The 21,008-nt window shown below is 42.5% G+C and overlaps 1 protein-coding gene across 1 annotated transcript in view; it reads right to left on the bottom strand.

Annotated features, from left to right (window-relative positions):
• Positions 1-1,357: 1,357 nt before the first annotated feature.
• Positions 1,358-21,008, bottom strand: part of GABRD (gamma-aminobutyric acid type A receptor subunit delta) — a 237,594-nt gene continuing 217,943 nt past the window's right edge. The window contains exon 9 of the mRNA XM_086921533.1: positions 1,358-2,422. Within this exon, the coding sequence (XP_086777659.1) occupies positions 2,114-2,422 (309 nt within the window). The 3' untranslated portion in view covers positions 1,358-2,113. The remainder of the gene's footprint in view (positions 2,423-21,008) is intronic.

Here is a 21,008-nt window from a genome sequence, read left to right as displayed (position 1 = left end):
TCTGCAAACTTACCCAGTTGCAGCTTTTCAGTAATAATCGTGAATAGTGAATTCCTTTTCACATTTGAAAATGTAAACACATATATTTTCTGGTATAAAAACAGAGAAAAAGCTAACACATATTTTCTCTACAGGCATAACCTTGTTTTACTTGCATAGACCCTTCCCCAAAGCTGCCACCAGTTTTTGGGTTTGTTCCTTTGCCTGTCCACCATAGGAAATCGTCAACTTTTGCAGGGCGGGAAGGGATCTGAGGCCAGTCTGTGGTTATCCAAAAAAGTGTTAGTTTGTGGGTGTTCATAATCTTAACAGGAATTCTAACTGTTGAATAGCCAGCCCAGAGGAAATATTCACTCATACTGAAACATTGGTGTGTGTAAAACCTTTTATGGGCGTGCAAATAACTTTAGTGCTTTACAGAAGCAATTATCCACTTGTGCAAGTCATGTGTGCACATGCAAATAGATTTCTGAGTGATACCCCCACAGTTCAAAGATTAGGAAGTGCTTTTATTTGAAACACCCTAAACCTCAAAATACTCAAAGGACGTTCCTGCTTCTGCTTGAGACATTTCAGTTTCATACAATAGAATGCGCATTTGTACACTCTGTATCCTACATATCTCATCAAATCTTTTTGGGATACCTTACCCTACATTAAAAAATATTTACATATAAACAACCAGAGGTAGAGAGCTAAACATTAGACTAATAGGAAATAACAAAAGGATGGATGGGTGACTGGCTATGTGGATGACTGGATGGATGTGTAGATGCAAGGTAGACCAAACTTCTCCAACGATTGACTCATGAGCCACTGTAAATTCTAGCTACCTATAAACAGCTCTCCTGGGTGCAGCCCAGCTTACTAAACAAGAGGCTTTTGCTGGGTTGGATTAATGTATGTACTGCAAAATTGAAAAGTGTGAATTCAATAGAAAAGTGTGTATTTTCAGATCTCATAAGCAGCGGTTTGGAAAAAATGGCTGAATTTACAAATATTTGTAAAGCTGATATTTGAGCGATTAATCGTACGCCCTTCGAGGGACTTATTAACAATATTATTAATTTGGTTCCAGGGGCATTGCATCTGTGGCTGTTATGCAATACCCATGTTGAGGCTTTCCAGATTGACAACGCAATTTTATTAAGGCCGCCAACCTTTTCTAGTAATCATGCAAACCTTGACCGTTAATGTAATCTTATCATATGTAGTCAACTTTACAATTCTAATAATCTTAGTAGATCAGGATAATTTTCATTGACCACACGCAGGTATAATAATGAAAAGGGTGGAGGACCCTGGGGTAGGCAAATGCATTAGCTGAGAAAGTGAATGATATGTGTAGGGAGGAAAATATGGAAGGTTCTGATAAACGGCAAATGCAAAAGAAAACAGAGCTTAGTACAGAAAGAGAAGGAGGGCGAGAGCGACCAAGAGTGGGTGTCAAGAGATGCAGTCAGATAAACTGGCAATGTTATGTCACTGGACACATTAAACATTTAATGCAAAGTGGTCCATGCAACTGAGGTAAATCCATGCTGTGGGGGAAAGATCATTTCAATTTGTTACGGAGGAAAATACAAAATAATGAAAGAACGTCATATGTGGAGAGAAGTCATCCGCAGTGAAAACCTTCATAGGCAGTCTTCACTGTCCCTGCTTCCTTGGTTGCGTGGGCTGGGTTCACAGACATCAAGTTTTTGTCGAGTTCAGATGGATCTGCACATCCTTCCCTCTCTGGATAGCAGGGAGTACTGCTAAGCAATGGCTTTGTGCCCCATTCTGCACCATTATTTGTTTTTTTCATGGTCCTCAATGTTTGAGATGCATCTCAGAAGTGCAGCTACTGAATGGATGGTTATGAAGAATTTGGAAACATGGCTTGTTAGTTTCTGGAGTCTAAGAGATTTTCCATATTAAGCTGACCTTGGCGCAGAAGTTCAGGTAACAACCGGCTACCTGTCTGCTTCATTGTGTTATCGGAGACCTTTGATCTGAAACCCTGAGGTCATTTACAAAGCTTTGTCTAGCTCAGATATCTGAGCTTCCCAGTTTTACAGTGATGAAAGGACATTCTCATCAGAAGGGCAGTTTCACGCTCCGGGTAAAGTTATAAGGTATAAGCGACCCAGTAGACAACGTTCACTGCTGCAAAGGCTGCTGGGAAAACTGCCCTTGCATAAATGTCAATAGTGTCTGCATCTATTGGCTTGAATAGCGACTTGAGGGTCTTTTTCAGAGGTTTCGATTTGTGTTGCCTCTTGGCTCGTCCATTTTCCACCTCCTCGGCTCTACGGGTAGCAGAGAAGAGGTTTCTACGTGCTCTCCGATGCCTGTTGGATATCGCCAGTTCTTGATTGACACCAGCAGCGGAGAGAGAAAATAAAACAATGGTGTCTTTCCCTTGCTTCATATTGCCCTGCAAGTGAATGGGAGAGAAAGAGAGAAAGAACCAACTGGTCAACTGTCTCATGTGTAGCATCATCACAACACATCATAAGCACATTATTATTGCCTGGCGGCCATAATATATGTTCTCTATAATGTCTGCCAAGAAGGCGGGTGGTAAAATGTGACAACATTTCACACACAATTCTTGGTGTTGTATAAGAATACAGAGCCTTATTTAGAATTTGGCAGATCTATCTATTAAGAGTTTATTAGGGCTTCTGCAGTCTAAATAGTGGGGGCAGGACTTCTGATGCTTTTTGTTGACATCCGCCAAACTCTAAAGAAAAGACTCTGGTGGGGTACCTTTTGCTTTGCATTCTTTTTATCCCCATTTGTTAGGACACTGTCCTTTGATTGTGTGCTGTCTACTTTCATGTTCTTTGGGCTTGGTGTCCCTCTTTCTATACTTGTTTTTCACCTTCCAACTCTTTCCCACTTTCTTTCCAACTACTCACTACATGGATGATCATCATAACACCATGGATGTCAGTAGTATGGCAATAATAATGGCTACCATTGAGCCAGGGCTCGATACCATATTGGCAAGGATGCCCACAATATGTCAGTTATGGCCATTATTATGGTTGGGGTTGCCACAACTATGCAGGCATATTTTAAATTAGCGCTGAATCAAAGGAGAGAGTGAGGACTAGATAAGCTAGTCCGAATCCCCAGGATTATATGTCAGAATCAAGAAGGAGTAGCTATGTTTAGGGGAAGGGGGGACTCAATGAAGTACGTGTGCCGGCAAACCGATTGGTTTGTTCAAGAAGCCCTCACCCACCAACCTAGTTGGTGGCATGCTTCGTCATTCTGGTTCTGACTTTTCGGGTAGTCATCCTGATGTACCGTAGGCCGCATCTGCAGGTTATGTTTGCCACCTGACTACATCAGCAAAAACCCTCAATTTGGAACCAGGAAAAACATGGACACAACGACAGTTCACAAACTGCAACTCGACCAACCTGGTATACGTCATAACCTGCAGATGCGGCCTACGGTACATCGGGATGACTACCCGAAAAGTCAGAACCAGAATCACGGAACACAGGAGCACCCTCCGGTGTGGCAAAAATATAAGTAAATTGACTGACCACTTCTTATCCCACAACCACACCCCTAATGACTTTACATGGACTGTCATTGAACAGTTTGACACAACAGAAAACAATGAAAAATTCCTTCTCCAGAAAGAACAATGCTGGATATACAGGCTTTCTACCCACACAGTGGGCTTGAACAACTCAATACCATGGAATTCCCTAACCCTCTGAAAAAATCGATATATCATGTGTCCAAATCTGACTTCTCTTTTCTTCTCACAGTGAAACCCAGCCTAAACTGACCAAAACCCTGATAAATCACCTTTGCGCCCTAGCCTACTCACAGGCACCTCTGCATATAACATACGAATCAACCCCCTGTAGACACATTAATGTACTTTAGTATAATGTACTTTAGTATTTCAGTATTATTCTGTCTTTTGGAACAACCAACATCCACTACTAGCGCTAAATAGCGCTTCCTTTCTGAACAGTTTTCCTCCCCTCAGCCAGTCACACGCTTTCGCACATGCCCAAGCTCGTAAACAAAAGACGCATTACTTCTGTGCACATGCACAGACTCGGAGGCACTCCTTGCCCCCCAATCACTATTGTGCGCATGCGCGATAAACACTGCTCTGTTGAGCATGCGCCCTGCGGCAATGACGAGGCATCTAGCGCGAGCGCATCCTTCCTTCTATTTCCACACTTACCCAGGTGAAAACAATAAGCGGGCAACTTAAACTCGATCTACGGGCCTCCTCTTCTCATTTCGGGCACCGCAGAAGGACTTGAACGAAGAGAGGGATCTCGCACAGCGTGTTTGTTCAAAATGGTAATGCAAAAATGAAGGGTTGTAGGGTGCTACAAGAGTAGAACACTGTCTGGCCAAGCAGTGTAAAATTAACAGTGAATTAAGGGTCCCCCTACTGGGAGGGGAACGCTCAAGTGCACAACCAAAAGGACCGTAGTCTTATTCCATCAATAAGTTGTTCAACAAGTTTATATATGTGGTTTCACATTTTAATTTTTCAAATTGAATATTTTCTTATGTTCATATTCTTATTCTTCTTTGTATGTCAAATCAAAGTAGTGTTATGGCACACTCAATACATCCATATTTATAGTCCACAACAAAGATCCCGATGCATTTCGGGCCTGAGCCCTTTTTCAAGGGAATACTCTAAAATGAAAAACGGAATGAAGCCAGAATCCGTAATGAGGTCACATAAAAAATGTACTCATGAGCAAATGTCTCACACGTGTAAGTACCCAAGGAAACCATGGTCTCTAAAAGGGTGTAAAGAAACTGAGAAAAGTGACGGGGTCTGCAGAGAGAAAAAACGGAAATCCAAAGTGTTGCCAAGATTTAACCGAATGCCGAGTGGATTCGGAATCTAAAGTGTGTTGAAAACCGAAATGTGCTCAAAACGTCAAAGCACTCGTGTACACAGTCTGCTATCCAAAGTAACTAGAAGATAACAACGTCATGTTAGCGGGTAGAAGAGCAGGAGGGAACTCCCCCGTGAGTTACTTACTCGGTAAATCTGATAGGTGTGCCTCGCGGAAAACCAGCGGGACGGCAGTGCAGTTAGTCAGCGTGCGCGTGAAGGTTTAATATCAAAATAATTAACAGGGAAGATGGTTAGTGGAGCGTAAGTGAAAAAAATAAAAGAAGGACACAAATGTGATAAGGGAGAGTGAAGGAAATGGTCGCCATGTTGGACAAGTATAACAAAAGTAAAGAATAACATAAACATGTGAGCTGCAGAAATGTTCAAACAATGAAATTATGCAGTAAAATTACAAATAACATAAAAATTCAATGCGATCATTCAACCCGTTGGGGGCCATCGTGGCAAGGAATCGGATCCAGAAGTTTTCACGTTTCAATAGATTAGTCTTGTTGTTCTGACTGAATTGGACTTGTTCCAAAACCTGAAATTTAAGTTGAGACACTGTATGTCTGAATTCAGTAAAATGAGAAGCCACACTAGATTTTAGATTGTTGGTCCGGATGTTGCTTTTGTGTTCTAAAATCCTCGTGCGGATTTTTCTCTCGGTGTGGCCAACATAGCATTTACCGCATGGACATTTGAGAAGGTAAATGACATTATTAGAATTACACGTGGCATTCACTTTAAGTCTGATGGAATGTCCTTTCATAGGATGGCATATAGTGTTTCCAGTAATGCAGTTGTTACAATTCGAACAGTTGTAACATGGTCTCAGTCCCTTGTATACCATTGGTTTATCGTCCTGATTGGGGTTACATAGAAGTTCTTTCAGGTTCCTCCCTCTTGTGTAGGCGAAAATAGGTGGTTGTTTGAAGAGACCCATGAAGTCTGGTTCTAGTGTTAAGATTGACCAGTGTTTTCGAATGATGGATTGAAATCTGTTAGAGGTGTTGGAATATTTGGATACCACGACCAGCCGGTCCGATTGATCTTTAGCTTTGGGTTGCAGCAAGGCTGGCCTACTTGTTTTCTCGCATCTTGACAAGGCTAAATCCAGTATCGGTGGAGGGTATCCTCTGTTTTTCAGTCGTTCAATGGTGTCTTTCATCTGCGTTTTGCACTGATTAGGATCAGAAACAATGCGTTTGATGCGCAATAATTGCGCGTAGGGTAAGTTGTTCTTCAAACTAGGGCGGTGGAAACTCTTATAATGGAGGAAAGAATTTCGATCTGTAGGTTTTTGGTATACTGTGGTGGACCATTCTCCTATGTTCCTGTGAATTTCTACATCCAGGTAGTGTACTTGTTTTTCACTATACTCCCAAGTGAATTGTATTCTCTGATTAAATTGATTCCATGTGTCAAGGAAGGTGTTCAAAGACTCCGTAGTGCCCTCCCATAGGAGAAAAATGTCATCAATAAAGCGCAGAAATAATCTGCCATGATCCTTCCAGCTTTTTTGCGATAAAATGTAAGACTCCTCAAATTGCTTCATATAGAGATTGGCATAGCAAGGAGCTGCCGAATTTCCCATGGCGGTGCCGTTGAGTTGTAAAATCCATTTGTTTTTGACTGTAAAGTAACTGTGATATAGAGTAAATATGGTTAACTGCATGAGGAAAACTTTCAGGTCTGCATGTAGCTCAGATGCGGATAGGATGTTCTCTATAGCTTCAATACCTCCCTCGTGGGGGATGGAGGTGTACAGGGCACATACGTCCACCGTGCACATGATGAGCTGAGTGTGTTTGAGTTCGTTCAAAATAGGTTCAATTTTAAGAAGAAAATCTGTAGCGTCTTTAACGTGTGATCCTGTAGTCTGAACAAAAGGTTGTAAGTATCTATCCAAAAATTTGCCTGCATTCTCGTGTAGGCTGCCTCTGGTCGACACTATGGGTCGAAATGGGGGTTGTGTAGGATGCTTGTGCATCTTCGGGAGCATGTATAGAGTAGGTGGTTTGGGATTAGATGGAGTCAAGAATCTCCGAGTTTTGTCGTTAATGGTACCTTGATCAAAAGCATTTTTGATGATGAGTGTCAAGTCTTGTGTATATTCTTTGGTGGGATCTCCAGGTAGGAGATCATAAGTGTCTCTGTCATTGATATGTAGATCCAATTGTTGGTCATAAAAGGTGGTGTCCATGATGACCAGGGCACCTCCCTTATCAGCATTTTGAAATATGATGGATTTGTTGTTGGCCAATTTTTTTAAAATGTTTCTCTCTTTCCGGGTTAGATTTCCTCGTTTTATAGTAGATTGAAAAGGCAGCTTCAAGATGTCTTGTTTGATCAAATTTTCAAACGTATCTATAATTTTGTGACTTTGAGGTGCCAGAAATACACTGTGTGGTCTTAATCCTCTGAGCATGTCTTCTTCATCAATGGGTGTCGGTATGATGTTCGTAAAGTAATGTCTTAAACGGATATTGCGAACAAGTTTGAATGCACTCACTTCCATCTCCAGTGTGTTAATGGCAGTGGTAGGGACAAAGGATTGGCCCTTTTGTAGGGTATTGATTTCTTCATTGGTTAAAGTTGTAGAAGAGATATTGATAACAAGATTGTCTTGATTGTTTAGCGTCTGCCTTTGGGTTTCTTCTTCGTTTGAGGAGGTGTTTTTTCTATGTCCTCTGCGGGTTTTTCCCCCCCGGGATCTTTTTGTTGGTCCAAACCTAATTCTAAAAAATGAACAGAGGGATCGGTGGAGGTACTCGGAGTTTGTGGATCGGTGCTTAAGGTCGTGCGTGTGGGTCGAGATCTGGTGTCTTCTTCTGAAGAAGATGTTTCTGTAGCTGATGTAGCATTGTAGGGTTTGTTAGAGCGTCGGCGGGCGTACACCTCTGCCCAGGTGTACACCTCGCCGAGCTTATAATCAATGGTGTCCTTCTTGAACTTGCGTAATTTTCTCTCCTGCGTTTCACGGGTGTGTTTGTCCAGTTGGATATTGATATCTTCCAACATTTTGTTGAGATCTTCGGCGGTCATGGTGTCGGTCAGTTCCTTTTTGACCTTTGATATCTCTCGTGTTAATTCCTCCAGGGATTTGGACAGTTCCTCTACGATCAATAAAATAAGATCGAGGGATTATTTATTCAGTATTGAATACCAACGTTCTACAAATTGTATGTTGTTCTTGCAGAGGAGTGGTTTAAGTGGGACCCTCAGGCCCCGGGGGATCCGTTGTACCCGATGGTACCTTATCAGGGTGCTCGCATGTAGTTTCTGGTTTGACTCCTTTTTCAAAAGATAGAGTAATTGTTTAAGGTTGCTTTCCGCGCTGCGGTTGTTGCCAGGCGCGGTGACTTCTTCTTGGATTAAATTGTAGATTTTGCTGGCATCTTCCGTAGTATATGCAAATGTGGTAGCTTTTTGATCAGTCATTCCTGACACGGTATCAAAATTCATCTTAAGGCGCGTGCTGAGGTCCAAGGACAGATAATGTAGAAATTGAACGAAGAGAGGGAGTTCGCACAGCGTGTTTGTTCAAAATGGTAATGCAAAAATGAAGGGTTGTAGGGTGCTACAAGAGTAGAACACTGTCTGGCCAAGCAGTGTAAAATTAACAGTGAATTAAGGGTCCCCCTACTGGGAGGGGAACGCTCAAGTGCACAACCAAAAGGACCGTAGTCTTATTCCATCAATAAGTTGTTCAACAAGTTTATATATGTGGTTTCACATTTTAATTTTTCAAATTGAATATTTTCTTATGTTCATATTCTTATTCTTCTTTGTATGTCAAATCAAAGTAGTGTTATGGCACACTCAATACATCCATATTTATAGTCCACAACAAAGATCCCGATGCATTTCGGGCCTGAGCCCTTTTTCAAGGGAATACTCTAAAATGAAAAACGGAATGAAGCCAGAATCAGTAATGAGGTCACATAAAAAATGTACTCATGAGCAAATGTCTCACACGTGTAAGTACCCAAGGAAACCATGGTCTCTAAAAGGGTGTAAAGAAACTGAGAAAAGTGACGGGGTCTGCAGAGAGAAAAAACGGAAATCCAAAGTGTTGCCAAGATTTAACCGAATGCCGAGTGGATTCGGAATCTACAGTGTGTTGAAAACCGAAATGTGCTCAAAACGTCAAAGCACTCGTGTACACAGTCTGCTATCCCAAGTAACTAGAAGATAACAACGTCATGTTAGCGGGTAGAAGAGCAGGAGGGAACTCCCCCGTGAGTTACTTACTCGGTAAATCTGATAGGTGTGCCTCGCGGAAAACCAGCGGGACGGCAGTGCAGTTAGTCAGCGTGCGCGTGAAGGTTTAATATCAAAATAATAAACAGGGAAGATGGTTAGTGGAGCGTAAGTGAAAAAAATAAAAGAAGGACACAAATGTGATAAGGGAGAGTGAAGGAAATGGTCGCCATGTTGGACAAGTATAACAAAAGTAAGGAATAACATAAACATGTGAGCTGCAGAAATGTTCAAACAATGAAATAATGCAGTAAAATTACAAATAACATAAAAATTCAATGCGATCATTCAACCCGTTGGGGGCCATCGTGGCAAGGAATCGGATCCAGAAGTTTTCACGTTTCAATAGATTAGTCTTGTTGTTCTGACTGAATTGGACTTGTTCCAAAACCTGAAATTTAAGTTGAGACACTGTATGTCTGAATTCAGTAAAATGAGAAGCCACACTAGATTTTAGATTGTTGGTCCGGATGTTGCTTTTGTGTTCTAAAATCCTCGTGCGGATTTTTCTCTCGGTGTGGCCAACATAGCATTTACCGCATGGACATTTGAGAAGGTAAATGACATTATTAGAATTACACGTGGCATTCACTTTAAGTCTGATGGAATGTCCTTTCATAGGATGGCATATAGTGTTTCCAGTAATGCAGTTGTTACAATTCGAACAGTTGTAACATGGTCTCAGTCCATTGTATACCATTGGTTTATCGTCCTGATTGGGGTTACATAGAAGTTCTTTCAGGTTCCTCCCTCTTGTGTAGGCGAAAATAGGTGGTTGTTTGAAGAGACCCATGAAGTCTGGTTCTAGTGTTAAGATTGACCAGTGTTTTCGAATGATGGATTGAAATCTGTTAGAGGTGTTGGAATATTTGGATACCACGACCAGCCGGTCCGATTGATCTTTAGCTTTGGGTTGCAGCAAGGCTGGCCTACTTGTTTTCTCGCATCTTGACAAGGCTAAATCCAGTATCGGTGGAGGGTATCCTCTGTTTTTTAGTCGTTCAATGGTGTCTTTCATCTGCGTTTTGCACTGATTAGGATCAGAAACAATGCGTTTGATGCGCAATAATTGCGCGTAGGGTAAGTTGTTCTTCAAACTAGGGCGGTGGAAACTCTTATAATGGAGGAAAGAATTTCGATCTGTAGGTTTTTGGTATACTGTGGTGGACCATTCTCCTATGTTCCTGTGAATTTCTACATCCAGGTAGTGTACTTGTTTTTCACTATACTCCCAAGTGAATTGTATTCTCTGATTAAATTGATTCCATGTGTCAAGGAAGGTGTTCAAAGACTCCGTAGTGCCCTCCCATAGGAGAAAAATGTCATCAATAAAGCGCAGAAATAATCTGCCATGATCCTTCCAGCTTTTTTGCGATAAAATGTAAGACTCCTCAAATTGCTTCATGTAGAGATTGGCATAGCAAGGAGCTGCCGAATTTCCCATGGCGGTGCCGTTGAGTTGTAAAATCCATTTGTTTTTGACTGTAAAGTAACTGTGATATAGAGTAAATATGGTTAACTGCATGAGGAAAACTTTCAGGTCTGCATCTAGCTCAGATGCGGATAGGATGTTCTCTATAGCTTCAATACCTCCCTCGTGGGGGATGGAGGTGTACAGGGCACATACGTCCACCGTGAATGATCGCATTGAATTTTTATGTTATTTGTAATTTTACTGCATTATTTCATTGTTTGAACATTTCTGCAGCTCACATGTTTATGTTATTCTTTACTTTTGTTATACTTGTCCAACATGGCGACCATTTCCTTCACTCTCCCTTATCACATTTGTGTCCTTCTTTTATTTTTTTCACTTACGCTCCACTAACCATCTTCCCTGTTTATTATTTTGATATTAAACCTTCACGCGCACGCTGACTAACTGCACTGCCGTCCCGCTGGTTTTCCGCGAGGCACACCTATCAGATTTACCGAGTAAGTAACTCACGGGGGAGTTCCCTCCTGCTCTTCTACCCGCTAACATGACGTTGTTATCTTCTAGTTACTTGGGATAGCAGACTGTGTACACGAGTGCTTTGACGTTTTGAGCACATTTCGGTTTTCAACACACTTTAGATTCCGAATCCACTCGGCATTCGGTTAAATCTTGGCAACACTTTGGATTTCCGTTTTTTCTCTCTGCAGACCCCGTCACTTTTCTCAGTTTCTTTACACCCTTTTAGAGACCATGGTTTCCTTGGGTACTTACACGTGTGAGACATTTGCTCATGAGTACATTTTTTATGTGACCTCATTACTGATTCTGGCTTCATTCCGTTTTTCATTTTAGAGTATTCCCTTGAAAAAGGCCCGAAATGCATCGGGATCTTTGTTGTGGACTATAAATATGGATGTATTGAGTGTGCCATAACACTACTTTGATTTGACATACAAAGAAGAATAAGAATATGAACATAAGAAAATATTCAATTTGAAAAATTAAAATGTGAAACCACATATATAAACTTGTTGAACAACTTATTGATGGAATAAGACTACGGTCCTTTTGGTTGTGCACTTGAGCGTTCCCCTCCCAGTAGGGGGACCCTTAATTCACAGCAGAAGGACGACAGGTCCAAGGAGGATCTAGACTGGCAATTCCACGAGTAAATCCTGCACACTACTGCAACAACTGGGGTAAGCTGTCGATATCTTTCTCCCTACAGGTCGGATGTAATCAATTACTTTCATACCTCTTTTCAGGTCTCTTTCTCTGCCAGGTGACCCAAGGAAGCTTTTTACAGCAAATAGCCTGTGTGAGGATAATGTACTTTACTTACCTGTACCTCACCATGCTAATATCCGCTGTTTTAGCTCACCACTGCAATCGGTTTTAAGATAAAACCCACGTAGGTCATGCCTCTGACATGACCACACCCTAGCCGCATCTAGGTCGATCACTCACCTTACAAGTCGGCTAAATGATGTGGAAATTATCATTTCATGCTAATATGACTCTACCCTGTACGTCTGTCTATGTCCTATTTATGTTATGTGTAGTAAAGCCAGAGGGAATCCCCCCTCTAACATATAAACACACCTTTGGGAGTGCGACACATAGCCAACAAATAAACACAATCACTATAATTTAGTATTTTTATTTTATTTAATCGCACTTTTTCACATACTCACTTGGTCCTGAGGAAAGCCTGTTTTAAACTAGAAAAGGCCTGGCTGAAACATGTAGACCACACAGGACGCTGGAGGTCTTAATTCGCACTCCAACACGTCCGATCGCCTTTTAGCAGCTAACAGGGGCCCAGTAATTAAAGTTTATCCATTTACCCTCGGGTACTGGGACCTACTGTATAGCTTTTTAACTTTCACTTTCTCACTCACTACACTGCACACTCAGCGAACATACCAGCTCTGCAGTAAACTGGCATCGAAGCACACCCGGGACACACTCGGTGTCACTGTGGTGGGCCCGATGATGAAGCATGCCACCAACTAGGTTGGTGGGTGAGGGCTTCTTGAACAAACCAATTGGTTTGCCGGCACACGGACTTCATTAAGTCCCACCTTCCCCTAAACATAGCTAGTCCTTCTTGATTCTGACACATTTTAAATTAGGCCAGTCATGCTTTTTATAATAATGGCTATCAGTACTCCACAACTAGACCTAGAATGCCCAAAATGTACAAAAAATGTCCATTAGTATGCCTGTTATTATGAACAGATACAATCGTAACAGAGATGAACCCCTCGTGATGGGGCCATATATACTTTGGTGACCTTTAACACAAGGCATAGCTTCCAGGGATTAATACTGTTGGTTTGTGGGGACACAATAGCAGACACATGCACATAACAAATATAAATGCACAAATGCATTCACAGACATATGCACCTGAGGCTTTTAAGTGTATCAGCTCCGGGCCCAGATCATGCTTTCTTAACTCCTGGGCTGATCCTGCACCCAATTCACACATTTCACGGGAAATGCAGGAGTATCACAGAGGAAATTCCTTTGCAAGTTATGTTTCCACAACACTCGAAAGGCCAAGAGTAACAGGCCTTTTGTAATTGCTGTTATTAGAGCCCAAGCAAATCTTTGTGTGAGCAGTTTTGGTAGTATCCCAGTGGGAAAAAGTGACTGTACCACAGTATTGAACATTACTGGAATGAACAATAGCAATTGTCTATCCTCACACAATACTTATTTCATTTGTGGAAGTAAAGGCTACTATCATCTACCAATCGGATGGTCCGGAACCTGCTAAGTGTCCTTCTTGCTTCCTCCTGTGTTCCTAGCACCTGCATCTTATCATAAAGATCACAAACTGTTTCATGACATTTCCTTGAACCGATTCAAAAGAACTATAAATAATTATGAAGTGGATCAAACTGGCACTGCATTACAGCAATATGTTACCTTTAATTTGGAACTCTTTTTCTTTGTTGGAGCAGCTTTAAATAGCAGAAAAAACAGGCTTTTAACCCGTGTAATAGAGTCTGTGACTAATCAGACATTAATGGAGCTTGGAAATATTACAGAAGAACTACAAATTATGAGAATTGTGACTTTGCAAAACCGAATGGTGCTAGACGTGATTCTAGCTGATCGTGGTGGAGCATGTTGCATTATCGGTAGTAGTTGTTGTGTCTTTATCCCTGACCACGCCCCTTCTGTTTATGATGCCATTTCCAAAATGGATAAAATAGCCACTGAGATACATCCAGATTCAGGAACATGGACTTGGGCTGGATGGTATTGGAGCATATTGTCTGTATGGGGATTGAAAATACTATCGGCCTTGTTCATAATTATAGCTATTCTCTTCTCTTGTTGTTTATGTATCCAATGCAGGCCAATGCTTTGTTCCCTCTGTATTTCCAGTTGTACTATTTGTCTACCACCTAAAACAAATGTCCAAATTGTAAATGCCTGTTTATCAATAGATCAAGAAATCAGTAGCATAATGTTAATTGATATATATGACATTTATCGGGCCCCTTTAGAAGCATAAGAAAATGTCTTAGCTTATGCCAGTGACTGCACAATGGCTACTGCTCCGTCGACTACTGGTATGCTTCTTTCCTCGATCTTTGTTCACACATAATGTGAATGATAGAGGAGTACCTTCTACATGGCCAATCTACTGGTGCCTTTGCTAAACTGAAAGTGGAGACCGATGGTCATGTGGCAGACCCCATAGGCTGACACAGTGTGTGTTTGTATATTATCACAAGGCTCTGCCAGTGGTTTGCATTGGTTTGCTATTGGTTTGGCTGGCTACTATTGTAAAGGTCTGGAAATTAGCACTACTGACTTCTTTAATACCCACATTTCCTCTGAATGGTACCTCTGAGAGGTATGTCTAGGGTAGTCTTATTTTTCATTTTGATATATATTGTTTTGTAATTTGATATATAAATTGGTGTTTACTCCTTCATGAATAACATTTTTTAAAAGGGGAGTACAACATAAAAGTGTTATGATGAAAGTGTATGGAATACTGTTGTTTTATTCAAAAAAGTTTGATAGTAAATCATTTAAATTACAATGGCAACTGGTGAATAGCAGTGCGTTATATGACAGGCTAAGGCATTCAAACAACACCCACTTTGTAAAGAAAAACTACCATAAATAAACAATTTAATTGTTGTTGTACAAGAAAAATAAATAATTCAAAGAAAGCATTGGTTCTCACTTAAAAACTACCCTGCACATCTCATCTGTAGTCTAACAAACTGGTTGCTTGATGTCCCATCACTAAAACCTAATGCGAAAACAAATATACAATTTAACAATCCATGAGATGCCATGACTTTGACATACAAATCAAATCCATACATTACATCCTATGGCTAAACTTGGCTGTGGCTGACCTTAGCACACACTCTCTCTGTGCATTTTGATCACATGAAGTAATACAGTCAGCTATAACTGTCTTCAACCAGACCTAAAAAAGTTGAGCCAGTAACCTAACTTTCTCAAGTGGAGCACCAGAAGGGAGTGTTAAAACCCACACTTTCTTTTTTTAAAAGGAGGGAGAACACTCATAATTTACCAATGGATCATACAGTTATTAAGGAGAGGAGAGAAGTATGAAACTCAAACATCAAGAACAGAGACAGAACTCAAAGAATAAAGGTGCTTTTATAGGAATGTGCAGGGTTCCTTAAATATATTTTACTACAAAATGTACTACAAAATGCAGTTTGTGAATAGGCCCCTGCGTCTTTTTGGGTGCATGTTTTCAGTGCAGGACACAAAACGTCCGACTGACGAAGTTAACAACACTGCTAAAACCACAGTATAAAGATGTAAATGAACAACTTCTTTGTTTGTGCCTATTGATTCATTGCACACGTTTTCACTCAGTAAGTATTGTCATGACTCAGCCATATTTTATGACTCATAAAAACTCTTTGTGCCTCATTTGTTTTCATCTGCTAATTGCTTCAATTGGAAGAATTGTCACTGGGCAATTCCAATTAGGTGATTGGATGTTTGGCTGCGTTGAACTTCACTTTCTTTGTACTTTATAGGTGTAGAGTGGTTTTCCTCATCCATCATTACTTGGTGTGTTGCACTGAACTTACAGCAAAGTACGTGCAAATATTACTACACTTTCACTGATGTTTTCGAAACATAAATGTAATTCTGCAATATTGAGAATAGGAACCCGAACAAGGGCTTTCATCTTGTTCCGTAAGGTAGCTATAACACGTGCTCCCACCATGCATAGTTTTCTCATCAATAATTTGACAGCAAATGTTGCACTGATATAATTAATGATGTCATAGAAGATGATATGAGTGATCTAAAATGTGGGATAGCTAGCTTAGCATGGTGAGCGTGTGAGTTATAGTTCCCTTAAGGCACAAGTTATATTTTCTTGATACACTTCTTACTATAACTGCAGAATTTCTCTGGTTTTGTGTGTCTAAATTCTGAACTTAACAGCAACGTCCCTGTAACCTTTGTTTTTTGTGTGAATTTCTATGCTTTTTTAGATTCTGTTTCCTAACTATAATGTCCTTGAAACCTTTGTTTTTTTAGTGAATTTCTACATTGTTTGTAACACAGTGGAGGAATTGGCCAGGCCCTGCGACTAACCCCCACATGCAGCCAACCCCAAGTCCTGCATGGACGAAGGACATGCACAGCAGGGGTTTGGCTGTAGGGCCTGGTCTGTGGTCCGGCACTGCAGCCAAAACTCTGCATGCAGCCAACCCCACTCCATGCACAGTGGCTAACCCCCAAAAACAGCCAATCCCGGGAGGGGGCATGCAGCCCCTTCCCCAAACTGATTTTGACCCCAGGACCCCATCCTCCAGGGCCCACCACATTTCTTTAGGGAAGGTGGGTACATAGCCCCCTTTCTAGGCCATATTTTGGCCTTGTGTCCCCCATCTCCCAAGGCCCAACCCTATTTATAAGTGGGAGGGTGCATGCAGCCACCCTCCCTGGCACACGCCCCAGCTGCTCGACGGCCACCACATCCCGCCCTGGGACTATATTTACAAAACTGTGTGGAAGGGCACCAGCCCCCCCATGCAGCCCCAGGGACTGCCAGATCATTGGGCTATTGTATTGTAATGTGGGGGGTACTCACCCCCCCACAGCCCCAGAGACTGCCACCTCTCAGGGGCACAAATTAAGTAAAGGTGGCAGCCCATTGCGGACCGTTGGCCCCAGGGAACGTCCCAGAGGTTACAGAGAAGATGGGAGGGGGGCCGCATGTCCCCCTTCCAGGAACCCACCATGACCCTGGGGACTGCCACCTCTCAGGGCTAGCTCCAGCAATGTCCCGGGGTGTCCACCCCCCCACGGTACATTGCACTTTGCTATGCCAAGCCACAGCAAACTCCTTTGCTTCATGGAATCGAGAGCATGAAAAATGCACTTTCTTTTATGTAGTGGAGCAGAATTGCTTTTGGGCAGAGCAAACTGCATGTTTGCAGCTTCCTCTGCCCAAAAGCAATGCCGGCTCCCACAGGAGGCAGGAAGCTGGCAGGGACCACAGGGGCCTTGAGGGTCCCCCAGTCCCCAACGATGTGGCCATGGCCGGGGTAGGGGAAGACACTGGCCCTTTTACCCATTTAAAAAAAAAAAAGTTAAGGCCTGGTCCCGGGGGCCGCCGTCCCCGGGACTGAAATTTGCCTCAGAAGGGGGGCCACACGACCCCTCTTTCTTTATTTTTAAATTTAAAAGAAGAGAAAAGGGACTTGTGCCAAAATAGACCTGGGGAGGGGGGTCGCGTGGCCCCCCTCCCTTTTTATAATTTTTTTTTTTTACATATGAAGGCCTTGCCCTGGTAAATTTGTCCCCAAGGTGGATATCGGCCTCGGGAGGAGGCCACGTGGCCCCTGTCCCGTTTTATTTCAAGTTAAAAATAAAAAAATGGGTCAGTCCCTGGGGATGGGGTAACCAGGGCCCAAAAGGATAAAGGAAAGGGGGGCCACACACCCCCTTCTTAAAATAACATTTTTTTAAACAAAGCGGGCAACTAACCAGAGGCTTCACCCCCATGGTTCACTACTCTGCAGACGCAACTCCTGGTGTGCTCTTGGTTGAGGGATGAAGTCCCCTTCACTGTTGAGGATCCTTAGGGGCCACCTAACCCACCTGTTACCTCCAGTAAGCCCCACACAGTGGGGTTGCTGAGAGGTGATCGGAGACCACGCCCCTTTTTCCCCCACTCTGCAAACACCCTTCTTGGTGCTCTGCTGGTTGGGGGAAGAGGTTCGCTTGCCTCCTGATGGCCTCAGGAATAAAGTGGACTTCGTCCCCAAGCAGCAGTGCGCCAGGATGCGCATTTGTACAGTGGTGGAGAAAGGGGGCTTGGCCACCTCTCAGCAATTCAGCTGTGTGGGGCTTATTGGAGGTAAGAGGTGGGCTAGTTGGCCCCCAGGGGCCCTCAAGAGACATCCCTCAATTAATATTGAACCAGGAGGCGCTCTTGCAAAGTGGTGGAGAAAGGGGCGTGACCTGCGACCACCTCTGACCAAATCCCACTATGTGGGGCTTACTGAACTACTCCTCCTGTTACCTCCAGTACGTCCCACACAGCAGGATTGGTGAGAAGTTCTCAGAGGCCACCCCCCTTTCTCAACCCCTCCTAGCACACTACTAGTTGGCAGATAAAGTCCCCTTGGCTCCAGAGGGACCTTGGGGGCCAAGAAGTGCTCCTGGTACCTCCTGTAAGTCCTACACAGCGGAATTCCTGAGAGCTGGTTGGAGGCCCAGCCCCCTTTCTCCACCACTCTGCAAACTGGACTGCTTGTAAAAAACCTTAAAAATTCAGTAGAAAAAAAAGAGGTTACAGGGACGTTATAGTTGGCAAAAATAATTTTTAAGAACCTTAGAAATTCACTAAAAAAAAAGGTTACAGGGACGTTATAGTTAGGCTGACATTTCACTCGTACAAAACCAGAGAAATCCAGCCGTTATAGTTAGCTGGGCTAACTAAAACCTGCTGCCCCGCAATGCTCTGCTTATGACTTCACATATTACATCACTCATGACATGGTCAGTGACATCACTCATGACATCACTGATGCCACCTCAAATGACATCACTGATAACATCATCCACATCATCTCTGACGCACACACTCACACCCTATAGAATCTTTTATACACCCACTGCAACTGCCACTCCCACACAACCATTCACAAACCCATTGACAGAGCCATACCAGTACTTACACAGCGACTCACTAATTCATAGATCTATACATACATATCCACTTGCTCACCCATACTGCCACTCATACACCCGCTCAGTCACCAACACAGCCATTGACATATCCACTCATATACCCATACAGGCACTCACACACTGAGTGAGTCACCCATAGAACTACTCACACACCTACACACTTACCCATCCAGTCAATCATACAGGTACTTACTAACCCAAACAGTTACATACACATCTACTGACTTGCTTATACAAATAGTAACACATACTAATTCACCTATACAGTCACTGATAGAAGCATGTACTTATCCATATAGCCACCCTCACATTCACTCACTCATATAAACAGCCACTAATTTATCCAGTCACTCACCTATACTACCTTTCACATACCCAGTTACTTGCCCATACTAACAAAACACTCAATCACCGACACTGCCATACAGATACCCATACAGCTTCTCACACACATACTCACTACAGGCACTGACTCACCCACTCACTCATACATACAGGCTTCACACACCTCTTCCTCACCCACACACATAGACACCCAGACCACCATAGAGATAGTCAACCAATCAATCATATAGCCATTCACGTACCCACTAACACACTCATACACCCACTTAGACAACAACTCACAGACAGATACATTCACACAACCAGTCACTCATCCATACATTCACTGAGACATCTAATCACTCACTTATAGAGTCAGTCACATGCCCACTCAATCATCCAGTCACTCATACACCCACTGATTCACCAATACACCTAGATATATATTTAACACTCATACCCTTTTTTAAAACACTCACAATCCCTGGATGATGACATCACTGCTGTCATCAGAAATGGCATTTGAGATGTCATGAGTGCTGTCATTTGAGATGTCATGAGTGATGTCACTGACCATGTCATGAGGGTTGTAATATGTGAGTTCCTAAGCAGTGCATTGCGGGCATGCAAGTTATGGTTTACTTAGCTAACTACAACTGCTGAATGTAAAACAAAATGTAAAACAAAAATGTAAAACAAAAATGTAAAACAAAAATAATAATTCACTGAAAAAAACAAAGGTTACATGGACGGTATAGTTGGGAATTAGCATTTAATAAAACCTTGGAAATTGACGCAAAATAACCACAGGTTACAGGAACATTTTAGTTAGGCTGACATTTCACTTGTACAAAACCTGTGACATTCAGCTGTTATAGTAAGCTGAGCTAACTATAACTAGTGCCCCCGCAATGCACTGCTGATGATGTCACATATGACAGCACACATGACATGGTCAGTGACATCAATGATGACATCACTGATGACATCTCAAATGACATCACTGATTAAATCATCCACATAACCTCTGATGCGCCTACTCACACCCCAATATAACCTTTCTTACACCCACTTCAAATTTCAGACTACCATTCTTGAAACCATAGACACACCAATACCAGAACGTAAATACCCACTCACTGTTTCATAGGTCTACACACGGACACCCACTCATCCACCCATACAGCCACTCATTCGCCTAGTCACTCACCAATACAACCACTGATACATCCGCTCATACACAGATACAGACACTCAGACACCACCACTCACCCATAGAGTTACTCACACACCTAGTCACTTACCCAAAGAGTCAATCATACTGCCACTTACTCACGTATACAGTGATACACACACCAAATCACTTATTCCTACAGCTATTAACACATACTACTTACTCTCTTATACAATCACTGACACAAACACACACTAATCCATACAGCCACTTTCACAATCACTCACTCACACATACAGTCACTTATACACTCCAACACTCACATATACTACCTTTCACATGTGCAGTTACTCACCCATATACCACTGAGTGATCAATTCACTCACCAACACAGCCATACGCACACTCACTCACCCACACAGCCTCTCACCTATGCGCCCATGAACCCATTCACCCAGGGAATCACCCACTCACACATCCACGCAGGGAATCACACACCCCTTCACCCACCCACACAGACAGTCAGGCACCCATTCAGGTACTCAAACAACCAATCAATAACCAATGGACACTCATGTAGCTACTCACCAACCCATGCTGCCACTTAGACACCAACTGACAGACTGATACAGACATTCACACAGATTAGTCTGTTACCCATACAGTCACTGAGACACGTA

The sequence above is a fragment of the Lissotriton vulgaris genome, chromosome 5 (assembly GCF_964263255.1).
Source record: "Lissotriton vulgaris chromosome 5, aLisVul1.2, whole genome shotgun sequence".
Lineage (NCBI taxonomy): Eukaryota > Metazoa > Chordata > Amphibia > Caudata > Salamandridae > Lissotriton > Lissotriton vulgaris.
The sequence above is the reverse complement of the archived record's forward strand: the minus strand, read 5'-3'. Positions and strand labels throughout refer to the sequence as shown.